The sequence below is a fragment of the Euprymna scolopes genome, chromosome 8 (genome assembly GCF_053919585.1).
Source record: "Euprymna scolopes isolate OS-2025 chromosome 8, ASM5391958v1, whole genome shotgun sequence".
Classification (NCBI taxonomy): domain Eukaryota; kingdom Metazoa; phylum Mollusca; class Cephalopoda; order Sepiida; family Sepiolidae; genus Euprymna; species Euprymna scolopes.
In genome coordinates this window covers 45,691,143-45,710,084 of record NC_136489.1, presented here as the reverse complement: position 1 = coordinate 45,710,084, position 18,942 = coordinate 45,691,143, and the positions used below count along the sequence as shown (strand labels likewise).

The following is an 18,942-nucleotide window of genomic DNA, read 5'->3' as shown; positions in this document are numbered from 1 at the left end:
TGATAAAGTGTCTTACTTAAGGGGGCGATTAATCAGGAATTTTTTTATTTTGGACTTGAAGACGTCCAAGTTGTAGCCAGGTGGGAAACAGGCGAATGGAAGAGAATTCCACAGGCGTGCACTTTTCAGAAAAAAGCTATGTTCATGGAATCTACATTTTGATTTAGGCACAGATAAAGTGTGGGGGGAAATTACTGACAGTGGTTTTAGCTAGATGAGTGTTTATCATGAAGGATTGGCGAGGGGGGACCAGAGATTGGAGCTCAAACGAGCACTTGCCATAGAAGTAACGATAAAACAAAGACAGGCTCGCAATGTCTCTTCGGTGGGAGAGAGGTTGCAGGGAAGAGAAGAGAGCATCCTCCACCAAGCCACAAAGTCTATTTTTTTACTTTGTCAAGGCGGGATAGGCTGTTTTTTTTAAGCTTCAGCCCAGATGTGGCAGCAGTACTCCATCTTTGGACGTACTTGGCTTTTATAGAGATAGAGAATTGCATCAGTAGTGAAATATCTTCTGGAGCGGTAGAAGCATCCCATTCTCACCATTTTCCCAGCGGCCCGAGTAACAGACTTGATATATGTGTTTCATTTCAGATCAGGAGTAAAGGTCAAACCCAGGAGCTTTTCAAAACATGAAGCTTCCCCAAGATCAGAGCCATCAATTTCAATTGATGCTAGATGAGGAACAGAGTGTTGATGATGTAAAGTTAGGAGCTTGGTTTTAGATGCATTAAAAGTAACCAGCCATCTCTTCCCCCACTGAACCACACGCTCAAGATCAGAGAAGAGAGAATCAGAGAAAGCTTTGTCATTTACGGCCTTTGATGTGTTGCTGTAGATGGTCGTGTCATCAGCATAGATATCAACGAATGATTTAAGTATGTGTTTTGGGAGATCATGTAGATCAGGAAGAGAGTTGGGCCCAGGATGGACCCCTGGTGGACTTCAGCATTAATACTGTGGGCCTTTGATTGCTGCCCATCAACCATTACTCTTATGAGCCTATCAGAGAGAAATGATTTAATTATTGAGAAAACATTTCCAGTTATACCGTAGCTAGAAATCTTGTGAAGTAGACCCTTATGCCAAACCTTATCGAAGGCCTTTGATATGTCAAGAGCAATTGCCCTAGAAAGGAAGCCTTTGTCAAGAGATTCACTAATCCTATGGGATATAACTGTTAGCACATCAGCTGTAGATCTAGCAGAATGGAAACCATATTTCATGTCACTAAGGAGGTTATTTCTGCTGAGGTGGTTGACTACTTTATTTAATATGGATTCCAGTAACTTACTCATGACCCACAAGAGACTTATTGGTTTGTACTGAGAGGGAGATGACTTCTCACCTGAGTTCTTAAATACAGGGCATACTGACGAGGTTTTCCAGGGTGTTGGAAAGCACTTCTCCTTAAGGCAACGCTTAAACAGTTTTGTAAGTATGGGGGCAAGTTCTGGTCGAAGCTTTTTCAATGCTATAATTGGAATGCTGTCTGGGCCAGTTGCTTTACTGGAATCAAGGTTCTTGATTAGTTTGGCGACCTCGTGCACAGATATTCTAACTCCACTCTAATAGGCCCTGCACTATCGTCAAATCTCCAACCTCTGTCCCACCACCGCAATGTTGCATTCCTGTATTTGTTTTACAAGTACTTTAATGGAATACTCTGAACTTTTAGCACTTATGACCCCTTAACATACATACTTCAGACTAACCCGAAAAGCAGCAAAATCTCATTTCTTTACTGTTGGGGTCCCTAGATGCCAGAAAGCCTTCTATTCTAATAGTTTCTTACTTCGAAGGACTAGTCTTTGGAATTCCCTTCCCGTTTCTCTTGCTATACTCATGCACAAACGTTTAAATGTAATGTGGACAAACATATTGCTGCCCAACTCCCCACAGTCCTCTGCTAGACATGATCCCAAATAGTAGCCCCCTTATATCCAAGTGGCAATACGCCTTGTTTGGAGTGAAAAGAATAAAAATAGCTACATTCTTTATAAAGTGTGGCATATGACTAAATTAGATTTACTATGAGGAAACCAACGATATGTGTCTGTTCTGGATGGTGTAATGGTTTTAACTCCCCACCAAGGGGAGCCAAATTACATGAATACTGTAAGAAGTTTGGTGATTTGTGTTCTTATGGCTGAGCCACTGATTGGCTGGGAATGGTGATGACGTCACTCCAGTGATATGCTTGCTTATTTAGACCAATGAAAAGTAAGACAGAAGATAATAAGAAAATGTGAATGCTACAGTTCAATAACAATTTTGTTTAATTTGATTTCACAATTAGATTAAATTTACAAAATCTTTTTTCATTTTTGAAAATACCTTGGATAATTAAACAAATTAAAAAAAAATGAAATCAACAATATTATATTTTCAAAATTGATCGATTAGAGGAACGCATCAGTTTTTCAGTTGTAAAAAAAAAATAATTTAGTAAAAACAAAATAATTAATAGATTGCATTTGGTTGGAAAATATGCTTGTCTTGATTTGCAAGTCTGTTGTTCAGTAGGAGAAAACAAATATCTGTTTCAACATATCTCGAAATTAAAATAAAAAAATTACGTTTTTTAATTGGAGATTTTTGTTTGTAGAAATCGCTCAAGACAAGGCATGAAGCCATTTGCTGTAAAAAGCCCAAAAAATAAAACACCACTTTTATGTAAAAAACAATAAGTTTTATATAGATTTTGATCCAGAAAGCAATAATTCTTTTGCCTTAGTCAGAAATATCATGAACTAAATGTGGACTAATACAGTGCTTCTCAACTTTTTTTTCCACTTGTGGCCTATTTTCAGCATCCAAAGTAATTTTAGGCCCACCTAACCTTTTTAATAAAAATTGAGTAAAATTGCTATATTTTCTTTTTCTTTTTTTTCTTTTTTTTTTTTTGTTGACATAAAAAAAAAATGTAGCAAGAAGTTTTTGAGTAACAGAATCTCATTTTACATTGTGTTCTTTTGAACTTCAAGCTTCATAGAACTATACTGCAATGATTTTGTAAATCTGCATCTGTAGAAAATGCATAAAATTTCAACCCCATATATTTTACTTGAAGCCTATTTCAAGCCTAATGAAAGCTTCAAGCCCATTTCAAAATTCCTCAGACAATGAGTATGAGGGCTCATGTTGAAACACTGAACAAAATAAGGAAAAATATAGTTTTGTTTAGGTATGGTATTCCTTCTGTTGCAGAACTTACCAAGATCACACTGAAACTAGTATCAGAATTGAACACCAACTTAAGGCAGGCACAACAAGTAGACAGTCACGATTTGTGCAATGATTATATAAAGCCCCTGTTCACAATGTTACTAAGCAGTTCTTGAAGTCTTGTCCACGCTTTTAGTGTCCTCATTGACTAAATATTCAAAGCATGGTATCCATCCTCCATGGTTCATTTGTTCTGTTGACATCTTGTACTAGTTATCAGATTTCATATCAAAACAACCTTTAGTTTCTGAGTCATTCTCAAGGGTCCTTGTTGAATGGCGGGCCTTATCTGATCAATGAGATTGGCCACTGGGAGGGGACAGGATTGTTAGGGCTTGGAGATATCTTGAAAAATTGAATGAATGATACAAGACGAGGGGGAGGGGTAGAGTAAAATAAAAGTAGAGATTCTTTCTATCTAAATCATAAATCTTCAAAAATTATCTTGTCTAAGTGGGTAGAAGTCTTGAGACTTGACTCTTGTTTTGGAAGGGATCAACTCCTTTATAATAATTAAGCCTTCTCAGGTGAGGTTTGACATTTTTCTATCACCACTCGTTACTAAGGTTACCATTGACCAAATTTGACTGTGGGAAATAATTCCGAAAGTTATATCATGAGGTTTTTTTGGGTTGTTCTTTTTGTCAAATATTGTATTTAATCTTATAGGCTAAACGCACAGCAGACATTTTTTTTTAGAATTCAATTTATATATAACTAGACCACCCGTAACCTGTTGAGTTAGTATTTGTGATCTTTTGCTTTATAATAAAAACCAATGTGTATTTGTTTGTATACAAATATTAGTGATGGGACGATTCTAATATTTTTCTCAATTCAAATGCAATTACCGATTCTGTACCAAATTTCCGATTCCAGTTCTTTATAAATCTCTAACCATTTCACTATACAGTTGTTGTTGTTGTTTTAACCGATTACTATAAAACATTACATGCTAAATGTTGCAGATTTTCTCTCAAACGTAAACACACTTGTGAGGATGATGTATAGATTTTAGTTTTAGTAGTAAGTGAAAATCAATATTATTTTATTATTACCAGCGGGCGAAGATTTTGTTTTGAACAAAATAAATAAAAAGGAGATAATTAAAGGAATCGTTTTTGATACAAATTTTTCCAATTCCGATACAACAAAAAATTCCAATTTTTTTCTGATTCTGATTAATTGTCACAACACTAATATATATTTCTATGTGCTAAAACGTTTTTATTCTAAATTCTATGCAATTATGCAGAATGTAGAAACTATGCATAAAAAGAATTAAGTGTAATAGTTAAATGAAACTAATCATCAAATAAAACATAAAAAATGAATAATTAATAAACGTTCGTTTTTCAAAGGCATATGAAAATTAGTTAATCTTTATGTAGTTGTTCACATATCCATGACTTAGTATATTAAGAAGTTTCTTTTAATAATTTTTAAATAGAAAAAGTAGGCTTTTAATATCATTGTTAGGGTGAGAAAAACAACTCGACTTCATAGGTATATAGTATAAACATTACAGAAACTTTTTTTTTTTTTTTTTTTTTTTTACATGGAGGTCACCACTTATCAAGGCCCAGAAGCCACTCGGGGATAAGGGTTATTGTGTGTGCAGTAATCAATGAGATAGTAATTTTTTTTTCTTACAGGAACTCAGCAGAAAAAAAACAAACAATTTTTCTCTTTAGAAAGAAGTAAGTATGACTGAATAATGTTTTAAATGATGCATGTATAAGAATTCACATCAAACCAATTCAAAAACAAAGATGGCAGCTTAAATATACACGCAATATAAATTCTTCTGTATGCATCATTTTCAACGTTGTTTGGTCATGTTGATTTCTTTCTGTAAATTAAAGCACTCTAGTGTTATCACTTTTCCTACTCTTGGTTCTGATGTCAATAAATTCAACTCCACCGCTCATTACTCTGCTGTCAAAAATTCAACACCAACGTTCGACACTCTGCTGTCTAAACTCTCAACTTCAAAATGCGACTCACTGCTCACAAGACTTGCTTCTTCAACGTCCAAATCTAAACTTTCCAGTCTCTCAAAACTCAGGCTTTTTTATTTCTAACCAGAGCATTTCATTTGCATATCACGTGACAAAGTTGACAAACTCGTAGCCATATACAGAGAACATTGGCCATTATTTTTCTTCCTTCATTTTTTCCAGCTGACCCAGAACAGGTTTGTACTAATTTTTAACATCTTGTCTTTGGTAACATTTCAGACCGCATATTCCAAGACACAAATAAGATCCTCTCAGTATGGCCAACACGCTGGTTCATATGGTGAATGGTACACCTATTCCAAACTAAATCATTTAGTCACACTTTCTAAGCAAAAATTTCTGTTTTTCTGATGAGTATGATATTATGCCATATATATATATATATATATATATATACACATATAATATTTATTTATTAGTGTTGGAATGATTCATTGGAAAAATCGGAACTTTTCGAGGTATGGGAATCGGAAATATTTGTGCCTATTTTCCAGTGCATAAAACGATTCTATTGTCATTTTTTAACTTATTTGATTTTGTTTAAAATAAAATCTTCCACTGCTTGTAATAATGATAAAATAATAAATATTTATTGATTTTAAACTTTCAGTAAAACTAAAATCTATCGATCATCCCCCCCACTAGTAAATTTTTATGCTAGAGAAAATATATGCACATTTAACATGCGTCTTTACGGTGATCAAGGAAAAATTACAATTTTATTGTTAAATCTTTAAGGATTTATAAAGAATCAGAATCAGCAATTTAGTACGGAATTAGTAATTGTATCAGAATCGTAAAAAATATTGGAATCGTCCCAACACTATAATATGTATGTATTAAAAAAAAAAATCATTCACACCAAAATTTCAGAATTCTAAATTTAACTTACTGACATTAACTTAAACAATAAAACACCATTTTCAATCTCTTTTTTTTTTTTTTTATCCCCTTTATAGGGTGACTAAAAAGTTCATTTCTGAATCTAAATCCCTCCCCACACAGCAGCATTAATAAAACTAAGTTTGCAAAATTCATGGATTTGTCAGTATTGCATAATTTCACGTCACATTTGAACAGACTGACAACTTTTCGTTGCAATATTTCATATTAATGCTCTTCTTTATTTATTATTTTTTAGATTTTTAATAATTCCAAGCAACTTCTGCTCATCATTTGCCAGATAATTTTTGAGGAGCCAAGGTTATGACCGGTTGATTTATAACGATGTAACAAAAAGACCTATCCAACGTTGCCCGGTTGCAGGGAATGGCAACAAGAGTATTCTTTCTGTAATTACTTAAAATATGTTTTAATTTTTGATGAATTATCCAGAAATGCAAATAATGTAAAAAGAACGATTCGCGAAAAAAAAAAAAAAAAAAAGAGAAAAAGTCATCTCAACTCAACCATTCAACTAATGACTGCTTATTAACTCATTAAAAATAAATAAATAATGTAATTTACCGTGGGTTATGACGAAGGAGGCACGAACAAATATGCAACTTAAAACGTACAATTCATAATGAAGCGGAACATTTGTACTGCAATTATTTCTGTTTAGGCTTCCATACATTTATTTTGCTCCCCCCCCCCCCACAAAAGGAGGGTGAACCTGTAAATTCACCCCTGTCCATTCGTCTGTCTGCACTTTTCTCAATAACTATGCCATGGAATTTTTTGAAATTTTGCACAAACATTAAGCATGATATGAGTAAAAGAAATGTAACAGAACAGATTTTCCAGGAAATCTCCGGTTGCCCCTCTAGGGGTGCCTTTCGGGTTAAAATGACTAAAATTGACACTTTTGTGCTCATTAAAAAAATTGATGCCTTCGAGTTTTATAAAACTTTCTGAAAAGTTGTAATTAACTGATTTCTATATAATTTTGTTTGTCTATACTTCACGATAACTCTTGGGTGTGCCTCGGGGTTCTTTTAGGGCTAATAAAAACGCTCCATTTTTGGCACTATCTTACCATATTTGTCTAAAATTTTCATGTCTATTTAGCAGTTTTGCATGGTGCTGAACTTAAATTTAAATATGTTAAGGCCTTGGGGACTGGCAAATGATGGACTTAGTCATTTCTTTTTTTTGCATGGTGCAGAACTCATATTTATATATGTTAAGGCTTAAAACTGCACCATTTGTTCATTTTCACCAGGATTTGACATCTTCTGGGAACTTTTGGGGCTAAATGGGGGTAGGGGGCAAATGCTGAACTTAGTCATTTTTTTATGCCTCATTCACTGTGCACTCACGGGGGACCATGCATGCTTGACTTGTTTTAATGAAAATCGTTTCAGACAAGGCATAAAGTCGCTTAATGTAAGGAGCATTATAAATAGAAAATAGTTTTTCTTATAGCATTTATTGGACAATAACTATATGCGTAGTATACCAGATCACCTGTGACCCTTGGGGTCAGTGTCCTTCATAAAGACCAGTGTGTATTCATTTGTAAATAAATATGTTACAATACATATTAGTCTTCTTACACAGAAGTCATCAAGTAAAAAAAAAACAAAACTGCTGGACAAAATCATTTCAAATGTGTAAGGGAAACCTTATTTTATCCTTTAATCCTCACATTCCATGAGCGATGTTTCTGATAAAGGGGGAAGAATTGTTGTTTTAAAGTCGGAATCTTTTGATATAATACTTATCAGTAGCTAATTTTTTACCTTGAAATGTTATTTTTTAGATTCTTACATCGAGTGGCTTTGTTTTGTCTGGAGCGATTTCCATAAAAAAGGTACAAAGCAAAAAATAAGTTAGACATAACTCCTCACCCACTGTTCGAAATAAAGTGAGACATTTTTTACTCTATTTCCATAATGTATCGTTTTATTTTTTCTTTTCTTTCCATATCGATTGATTTTCTTTGTTCTTTTCTTTCCATATCGATTGATTTTCTTTTTTCTTTTCTTTCCATATCGATTGATTTTCTTTGTTCTTTTCTTTCCATATCGATTGATTTTCTTTTTTCTTTTCTTTCCATATCGATGGATTTTATTTGTTCTTTTCTTTCCATATCGATTGATTTTATTTGTTCTTTTCTTTCCATATCGATTGATTTTATTTGTTCTTTTCTTTCCATATCGATTGATTTTATTTGTTCTTTTCTTTCCATATCGATTGATTTTATTTGTTCTTTTCTTTCCATATCGATTGATTTTATTTGTTCTTTTCTTTCCATATCGATTGATTTTATTTTTTCTTTTCTTTCCATATCGATTGATTTTATTTGTTCTTTTCTTTCCATATCGATTGATTTTCTTTGTTCTTTTCTTTCCATATCGATTGATTTTCTTTTTTCTTTTCTTTCCATATCGATTGATTTTCTTTTTTCTTTTCTTTCCATATCGATTGATTTTTTTGTTTAACATTCCAGATTTGAACATTTTCTTATAGGTATAAAAGTGAGAATGTGTGTGCATGTGTGAGGACAATTCTCAACCTTTATACTCAACAAATTTTGGATCTACAGATTTGAAAGTTTATATATAGGGTATTCAGACAAGTGGAAAACTTTTAAATCGGTTTTCATTTTGAAAAAAGGGCTGCTAAGAGATAAAAATTGAAAAATTGGTACATGGGAGTCATTGGATTTTTATCTGTTTGATAACTGTTTCATGAATGCGCATGTGTGAATTGTTTACATGACAGATTTCTTATGTTAAGAATAAGTAGGTTTGAAAACGCTTTTTAAAGATTGTCAAGATTGTTAAATGGTTACTGTACTTGACTCACAGTCTTTAGGTCTTAGTTTCGATCTCAGCTGAAGTATTTTTTATTTTTTATTTACAAGAGCTGTTTAAAAAACATAATACTTGCATGCACATGTCTCAGTTTCTGTATGAATTAAGATATAATATTTATACGTATTTTACGATGGGGCAATCCCGGGCGGCCTGCTAGTTATGTTATATGTATATTAGTACAAACACTGAAAAATTATAATTTTTTTAATTTTCAGTAAGTTTTAAGATATCAAGGGGCTCCCTCCTGGAGCTAACACTTGATTCTGTTATGATTTAAATTCATATCCGAGGGCTCTTTTAAGAATAGATGCTGTTCCCTTCATGGCTGCTATTTGTATTTCGTTACAGCTTGGTCTTCCAGGGACTGCTTCTAAGTATTTCTGAAGATTCTTTTTTATTACACCAGTTACTCCTATCACAAACTGTATAAAGTTTATTTGTTTCAGAGACCATGTCGTTTTTAGATCATTTTTTAGGTCTTGCTATTTTTATCTTTTCCTGTTCATCTCTATTAAGGCCAAAATCATTTGGGATCGTGGCATCAATAATGAGCGCAGTTCTTTCGGGCTTGTTCCATATTACAATATCTGGTCAGATGGCCTTGTCTTTTATGTATATGCCCGCCTGTATGTCTTTGTCGGTCACTTTTCCGTTTGATGTTATCAGTAGTGGTTCATGTTCCCAGATGTTTGTTGATCTGTTCAGTTGCATCACTCCAACAATCTTCCAATGGAGGCATTCACATGCTTTGTTGTGGTGGACAGTGTACGCGCGTTTGTTTTAAAGCTTTCTTTTTCTTTTCTTTTTTTTTTTTGCTCTTCTTCATCTCCTTTCTCTCTTTAAATCATTCCTATCAGTTACATCCCACCTTCCCACAGTTCTTATCACTTGCTCTTCATATACGCCATTTTCTTTCTATGACGTTGTCCAGTGTGCTCAGTAACAAGCAAGATAAGATGACAATAAAAAAGATGCAGAAGTTTTGTAGTACACTAGGCGATTTGGCACTTGTTTGTGCATTTTAATTTCTGATGAGAATTGTTTTCACTTTTCAAAATGTTCCACTCGGAATAGGAGGAGACAATTCAAAAAGTTCTTAAAGTTTTTCACTAATGACTATTCAGAAGTATTTATAAAATTTTAATGCTTATTTTGTTCATGCAAGTTTAATTTTTTTTTTTTTTTTTTACAAGAGTCATCACTTATCAAGGTTTGAAGGCCATTCGAGGATAAGGGTTAATGATGTAAGGTGGTAGTGTAACAATCATTAATGGTGTAGATTGGGTAGAATTTTATTCATGGGGACATCTTAACAAGAACTTCCTTACATTGAACTTGAAGGCTACTATGTTGTAATCAGCTGGGAAGCAGGCCAGTGAAACAGTGTTCCATAGGCGAGAAGTTCTAGAAGAGAATCTATGTTCATGGACTCTGCATTTAGATTTAGGTACAGATAGTGGGGGAAATTCTTAATAGTGGTTGTAGCTAGTCGAGTATTTTTGTGAAAGTTTGTCAAGGAAGGAACCATAGATTGGAGCTCAGACGAGTAATTGCCATGAAAATAACGATAGAGCAGAAACAGGCTCGCAACGTCTCTTCTGTGTGAAAAAAGGTTGTAGAGAGAGGTAAAACAAAGAAGAAACGACTCTCACTTAGGCAGAATGAAAAAAAATAGAAGATATTACTTATGGAACACCTTTCGTATTTCTGGCAATTCCGTTTTCATGTCTTGATCTGTTGCTTATGTTTGTCATTCCTGAAAATTTAAATGTCCTCGATTCGTTCCGGGTTTTATGTAACCCAATATCTGAAGTAACCAGATCAGAAGCTCTGATTCAACCCATAACTTGTTAATATTATAAACTATCAGAATTTTCTGATCATCATCAACAGAAAATGAGAGTGGCTAAGTGGTCAACAGCACAAACTGACAACCTGTGTCCCATGTTCAAATCTAGTCTGTTTCACAGAAAAATTTTCACTTAGAAATGTTGAAACCTTCACATGGTCCTTTCCATGAGTATCCGATGTCTTTGTAGAAAGAATTCTAACTAGAAAGATATCAAGGGCAATGAATGCCAACAATAATCATCTGATACATTCGAAATTAATGATGCTCCACAACAACAATCATCTTCATCAACAACATCAGCTGATGCAAAAATGGGCATTTTTCTCTAGTATGCATCACAATCATTGTATTTGAGAGATCTTCAGGCTGGCATATTGTGTTGCAATGGCATTCCTATTAAGCCAATTTCTTCTCTGGCTTGCATCCTGGACCATGATGGCTCAGACATGGCGTTTCTGAGAAAGGTCACACAAAATGGCTAACCAATCACAATGTTACCATCAAAGGTCAATCACCCGTGAAGCTGAGAAGTCTGCCAATTCTTTAACTGTCCACTGATACACTTGCGCCACTCAAGCAGCAGAGAGGTCACATTCTGTATCATGATACAATTATAACATAGTGTATGTAAATGTATGAGAAGTGACGTTACAGGTGGAGAGGGAAGAACTATAGAAAAAAGAGAATGACAAAGATCTTGTGAGAGATTAGATAACATTTGAGATCTTGTGATAGACATGGAGAACGTTACCATAACAAGAAAATAAATGTCCTTGTAAAGAACCAAAAAGCAAGTTAGAATTGTTTCTTATTCTTTGTCTTGGTCTATTCTACGACTGAAACTGCACACGTGTTGGTCCGCGGATAATGTTATACAGTTGGTCAAGTTTAAGCAAGACGGCTAATGTTGGTGAAGCCAGGTTTAGGTCGTCATGTATTACAGATTAGTTCTTGCTTCTTTCTCCAGCAATAACACCAACCCTGTATGTATAAAGGTATTAGTGATTAGACTATTCCAATATTTTTCCCCTGAATTCTGATACAATTACTGATTTTAATTCTGATTTTTTGTAAACCTTTAAATATTTAATCATAGAATTATTGATTTTTATTTCCCGATTACTGTAAATGTGCATATAATATCGCAAACATAAATGTGCATATAATATCGCAAACGTAAAAAAAAAATAAAAAAAAAATAGGAGAAATGACCTATAGATCTTAGTTTCATTGGTGGTTTTAAAATGAATATATATTCATCATTAATACCAACAATGGAGAAAAAAAAATTAAAAGAATCATTTTGGCATCCGAAATAGGTATAAATTTTTCTGATACCTTAAAAGTTGCGATTCCGATAGATCATTCAAACACTTCTAGGAATATAGTCAAGGGTGTTTGAAATGAGTAATTCTTTTAAAACCTCTAAATATTTCATCATGGAGTTGTTGGTTATATTTTCAGATTACTCTAAAAACCCATCCAATATGCATATATTTTCACAAGCGTAAAAAATACACTGGGATGGGAGTACCTATAGATCTAGTTTTATTGGTTATATATTTATCATTAATACCAACAATAGAAAATTAAAGCTTACAGAAAAAATAATTAAAAGAATCGTTTTTGGCATCAGAAAATAGGCTTGAAATTTTCTGATACCTTAAAAAGTTCCGATACTGATGAATCGTCCCAACACTCCTAGGAATATAGTCATGTCAAGGGTGTTTGCACACAAATGAGATGAGTCAATAAATAGTAAATATGTCTACGTTGCTAATAAAGGAAAGCAACAACAATTTCCTTGAAGAATCGTTTCATTAATAACAAAACAACGTTATCTAAGACGAATGATGTTAATGGCATTTTAATTGGAGCGAAATTGCTGTGGCCAAACAATTCCTTATAGAATAAATGGAAAAAGAAATGTAAAAAAAAAAAAAAATGAAAGAAAGTGATGCATGGTGCCAAGAAATGTTATGATCTATCATTTCCCACAAAATTTATTTTTTCTTAAAAATAAATAAATAAATAAATAAAACCATATACAGTCTGCCATAAAAAATATGAAAAAAAAAGTTTTGGCTTGAGAAAATTTATCTTTCATTAAGCAGTTCATTGGAAAAACATGTTTGCTTTTTAAATGGATCCTAATAATAATTGACTTTTTCTAGATGTACTTATGCATATATATATATATATATATATATATATATATATATATATATATATATATATACACATATATATACACACACACGTATTACTTACATAATTAGTTCATAAGAAAAACATGTTTACATTTAAATGGAGTTTACTAATAATTGCTTTCATGTGCTTCTAGCGTTACCCGGGAATGGATTTACTTATAATTTGTTTTGATTCACTGTCGAAGGCTCTAAATGCCAGAAAGCCTCCTACTCTAATAGTTTTTTCTCTTGAACAGCTAGACTTTGGAATTCCTTACCTACTTCCTTGACTGTACTGATATACAGAAGTTTAAATGTAATATGAACCAATAACTTGTTAATTTTTCCTAGGCATGATCCCAAACTCAGGTACCCTTTGTAAAAAAACTTATGTCCAATTGGTGATATGCCCTATTAAGGATGAATTTTATTTTATTTTATTTTTTTTAAATGTTATTTTATAAAAGTTTGCAGCTGGCCTACAATTAAATTTTACCTGGATTCAGAATTGATCGCTTAAGCAAACTAGCATTGATATTATGTGCTTTAGACTTCTGTTCTTCGATGACTACTTTTTATGAACATAACAGAATTGATGAATTTTATAGAATTGAATCTTTTATGAACATAACAGAATTGATGAATTTTATAGAATTGAATCTTTTATAAACATAACAGAATTGATGAATTTCAAGAATTGAATCTTTTATAAACATAACAGAATTGATGAATTTCAAGAATTGAATCTTTTATAAACATAACAGAATTGATGAATTTATAGAATTGAATCTTTTATAAACATAACAGAATTGATGAATGTATAGAATTGAATCTTTTATAAACATAACAGAATTGATGAATTTTATAGAATTGAATCTTTTATAAACATAACAGAATTGATGAATTTATAGAATTGAATCTTTTATAAGCATAACAGAATTGATGAATTTATAGAATTGAATCTTTTATAAGCATAACAGAATTGATGAATTTATAGAATTGAATCTTTTATAAACATAACAGAGTTGATGAATTTATAGAATTGAATCTTTTATAAACATAACAGAATTGCATTTTATAGAATTGAATCTTTTATAAACATAACAGAATTGATGAATTTATAGAATTGAATCTTTTATAAACATAACAGAATTGATGAATTTTATAGAATTGAATCTTTTATGAACATAACAGAATTGATGAATTTTATAGAATTGAATCTTTTATAAACATAACAGAATTGATGAATTTATAGAATTGAATTTTATAGAATAGAATCTTTTATAAACATAACAGCGAGAAAAGAATTAGTGTAGTGGACATTTCCAAATAAAGCTTGTGAAGTAGGTTTGGATGCAATATGTTCATTGCTTAAATAATTTGGGATCCAACTTCGTGTACTTATTTAAATACTGAATGACGTTCCAGTATCATGAACCCATGCTCGGACACATATAGTCTTTATAATAAAGTAGAACAAGCTGTTTTACAAATCATTATCATTAATAAAATCAATATTTAATTCTAAGAAAATAATTTTCTTTTGTGGAAGTATGTTTGTTACCAACAATGTGTGTGTAGGCAACATTGATCTTGTTTTTTTTTTTCCTTTGCAAAACTCGACCATGTTCTTCAAAGCCAAAAACACAAAAAACAACAACTTTCCTCTACAAAACAACCAAATACCATGAATAAATATTTGAAGGCATAAAGAACTTGAAGCATAAAACCTCTTTCCGAAATGAATGGATTTGGCATTAAATAACCCAGAAAAGAATTGATAGGCTATTAAATAGAACAACCAATTGATTCAATTTCTTTAATGAAATGTTTTATGCACCTAGGAACAAATTTCAGATGGACGCCATCTTAACTAGATAACAGCTGAATTTATAGCAAATATTAAATGCTTAGAATTAGAGAATAGTCTGAGTGAAAGTTGATCATCTTGTCTACAGTAACAGATCTCAACATATTCTACATATTAATCGGATTCTTCAAAACTACTTATCGTCACAGCATTTTGGTTGATTTAACCTCTAACCTTATTCAGGTGTGTCTTGTCAAACTCAGAAATCTTCATGAAATTTCGAATAGAACTCTTTATTTAATTCCCATCTATAGCATGCTCTTGTTCTGTCAGCAATGACTGGTTAAAAGTTCTAAGTAATTCGAAATGTATTTTGAGTGTTTTATGCATTTAGTATTGAACCTTCAACTTCCAGAAGAGTGTAACTAACAATTGAATTTAGTATGAATTTTTAGGAGCCTAAAAATTCATACTAGAATCGTCTGTAAAAACCTGTGGCGTAGTGGATAAAGTACTTGGTTCATTCAGTTGTAAATTACACTCTTGAAATGTCACATTCTTGTAGTTAAAGATTCAATCCTCAATGGGAGAACACTCAAAATACAATTGCAAATTACTTAGAACTTCTATAAAGTCATGGCTGACGAAATGAGGACATGCTACCCCTGTGGATTAAAAAAAGAATTCTGTGTGCATTCGTGAGTTCATCAACATACACCTGGAGAAAGTTGGGGGTTACATTGACTTAAACATTGTGAAAATAACAGTCAAGATGAGAACAGTAGTCCACCGGATCCAAATAATACAAGTCATCAATCCTCATCTAAAAAATTTGGAAACTTGTTTTTTCTTGATTGTTGGGCATCCATAATTCCATATTGATACGTTACTTATTTAAATGTAAATTGCAGTAATGGCGAAATATTTTGTAATTTTTAATCTCTTCTATGTTTTCTGTTATTTTTGCATCGTTTTCTTCAGAGTCTTCCGTGGTATATTTGCTAAACAAGAAAGAATGGAAAATAAAAGCCAAACAAAACTTTTAAAACTTTTTCTTTTTAATTTTTCAGATTTGATTCTCCTCACATCAACAACAACAATGCCATTGGTCAAGCAAGAAGCTACAACTCAAAATGCAAACCCATTGGACCTGAAAATCCCTACCCAAAGTAAGGTGTACAAACGTGACCCAGACAAGAGGTATGTGTGTGGCTAAATAATCAATTAACTATTCTGCACTTCAAACTAAAGATTTCTGGGCTTAAATTGAATAGACTGCGGTCAAAGCTCGCTACTCCAAAATCTCCAAATCCAAAACACTGCTGACAAAGATCACTATCAAGCAACTCAGTCTGTGAAAAACAGGCTTTTTTTTTTATTCTAACCGGCAGCATCTCATTTGCATATGAGGTAACAAGAAATCTTTATCTTGGAAGTTCTTCAACCTTTAAAACTACAAGGGTCCTTTTAGTAGTAAAGCCTCCTATTTTATTAACTAAAACAGTTGGAAATAGGAATGATTGCATTAAAATTGAGAATTTTTTTTCTAATTTTTATTTTCCTACATATGTAACGTGGCTGTTATGCTTGAACCATGTTTGTTATGCTTGAACCGTGTTCTTTACAATTCAAACATCTCTAGGATCCCCACACCGTCTTGATGCCTCTGTTCAGTCTTGAGAGACAAAGGATACCCTTTGCAGGGGCAGCTGCGCATGTAATTGTGTGGCAAGAGTTGCGCAATCTCCAACCATACTTCCCTGAATCGGCATTGCTTGAGCCCAGTGGCAAGGAGACGTCCAGGATGACTGGAAACAATTCCGAGGTAAGCGGAGAGCACATACAGCATCTGGAAATCCCAAATGGTCACCCATCTGGTACTGGCCAGGTTCATCGCTGCTTAACTTCGGTGATCTGATGGGAACCGAGATGTCAAATGTGATTATGCTGTATGGTACCATTGAAAAAGAAACAAAAAACAAAAAAAATCCGACTCAGCTTTTCTTTCTTTTTAGCAAAAGGCATTTATTACCATTACTTTCCAAACAATGCCTGATTGTTGTTTTTTTAATGTTTAATTCGTCTGCCATGAGATTAACAAAACCCCATCATCTCGACACTAACTTAAAAAGTTTCTCGCTGCCACTGCGGGGCCACATATCCATCTCCATTGTCGTGTTTTTCTTTCTGCTCCACTACACGCCATACTTTTTTTCTCTTATCCACATGGTGTCCTTTTTTTTTTTTTTTTTTTTTTACTTGTCATACAAGCTCGGGCACACTTCCTAATTTGCATATGTGTTTTTTTGGCTACTCCTACTAACATCCTCACTAGCCAGCTATCTTACAGCTGCTGCTGATATTTTCCCACGTGCTCATATCTTCTCTGTTACACATAGGCAGTACCATTCTCAATGCACTTCTGCCAGGAATTCTAGAACAAGTCTGTCCATGGCAGGGGTTGCTTTCTTAGTCTCACACCATAAATATTTGCAACAGAGATATGAAACTTTCAATGCAGTTTGCATTTTCCACTGATCTTTTTGGCCAGAATAAAAAATAGTTTCCAGTATAAAATGTCTTCCATACAGATAACGGTGGAATTTTGTCACCGCGAAAATAATGCTTAATGCTTCCTTTTCTATTTGGGAGTAAGTCTTCTCTGACGGAATTAGGGTCCTTGAAGCGTGCGCTATAGGTTTCTTCATTCCATCTGGCATGATATGCTGTATACATGCTCCTATACCATACGAGCTCGCGTCACTCGCAACAATTATTTGTAATTTTGGGTCGTAATAAGTTAAGGATAAATCTGACGTCAAAGTCTTTTTAATTTCCTCAAATGAGTCTTGACATTCTTTTATCCATATCCATGGTGTTTCTTTCTTTAATAATTCGTTCAGCGGAGCTTTTAGGTCGTGCATGCCTTTGATAAACACTTGGTAGTAGTTCGCAAGGCCTAAGAAGCTCTGTAAGGTCGTCGCGTTATGTGGTGCTGGCATGTTCCTAATTGCTATCGCTCTTTCTGGATCAGGGTGTCGACCATCTTTACTTATTATTTGTCCTAAATACTTGATTTCGTCTAGACAAAACTCACATTTGTTTTCTTTCACCTTGAATCCGTACTCGTGTATTCTTGTGAACACTTGTTTTAAATGCTCTATATGTTCACTTATGGACGTGCTCCTTATGATTATGTCATCCAGGTATGCACAAGCACAATCTAAACCGTTCAGCATTGTGTCCATTGCTTGCTGGAATATCTCCAGCGCGACTTTTATCCCGAACGGTAATCGGTTATACTTGAATAACCCTTTGTGTGTGTTAATGCATAAAATCTTTGAACATTTTTCTTCTATCGGAATTTGCAAATAGGCGTCGGACAAATCTACTTTTGAAAAAAATAGGCGTCGGACAAATCTACTTTTGGCAAAAATCTCTTCCGGGCTTGGTGATCTTGTCACATATTATTTAACCCGGTTGAAAAATCTCTGCAGACTCGAAGTTGTTCTGATTTCTTCTTTACGTATGCTAGTTTCGATTTTCGATAAAATGCCCGTTCTTTCAAGTCTGTCTAATTCGCTATCTATTTTGTCTAATCCGGTGAACGGCAAGTTCCGTTTTTTCTTAAATACTGGTGTTGCATCCTTTTTTAGCTCGAACGAAGCTTTAAATTTATTACATCTTCCCAGTTCCATAGTAAATATTTCTGGGAATTCGTTCTTTAGTTCATTTTTAATATTTTCTTACGTTGTGGTGCAGCTGGTTATTTTTTTACAAAAAGCGTTCATCGGTTTATCCCATAGGTTGAATTTTTCAATAAAATCTGTTCCCAATAAATTCTCGCTTTCTTTAATTACGAAGATTTTCAATTTCTTCGTCGTGCCATTTAAATTAATTGGCAGGCCGACTTCTCCTTCGAATTTGATTTCGTCTCCTATCACCGTTCTAGCACCCTTACTCGACCTTTTCAGACTCGGTTTATCCAGTTTTTTCCAAGTGCTAACATTTATTACCGACATTCTGCTCCAGAATCAAGTTGAAATTTTCTTTGTTTGCCGAAAATATCAACCAACAT

At 33.4% G+C, this 18,942-nt stretch overlaps 1 protein-coding gene across 3 annotated transcripts in view; it reads left to right on the top strand.

Annotated features, from left to right (window-relative positions):
• Nucleotides 1-18,942, top strand: part of LOC145283543 (cytosolic purine 5'-nucleotidase-like) — a 1,063,943-nt gene that overhangs the window by 81,327 nt on the left and 963,674 nt on the right. For all 3 annotated transcript variants that reach the window (XM_080132414.1, XM_080132415.1, XM_080132416.1), the window contains exon 2: nucleotides 15,935-16,064. In XM_080132414.1, the coding sequence (XP_079988540.1) occupies nucleotides 15,964-16,064 (101 nt within the window). In that variant the 5' untranslated portion in view covers nucleotides 15,935-15,963. The remainder of the gene's footprint in view (nucleotides 1-15,934; nucleotides 16,065-18,942) is intronic.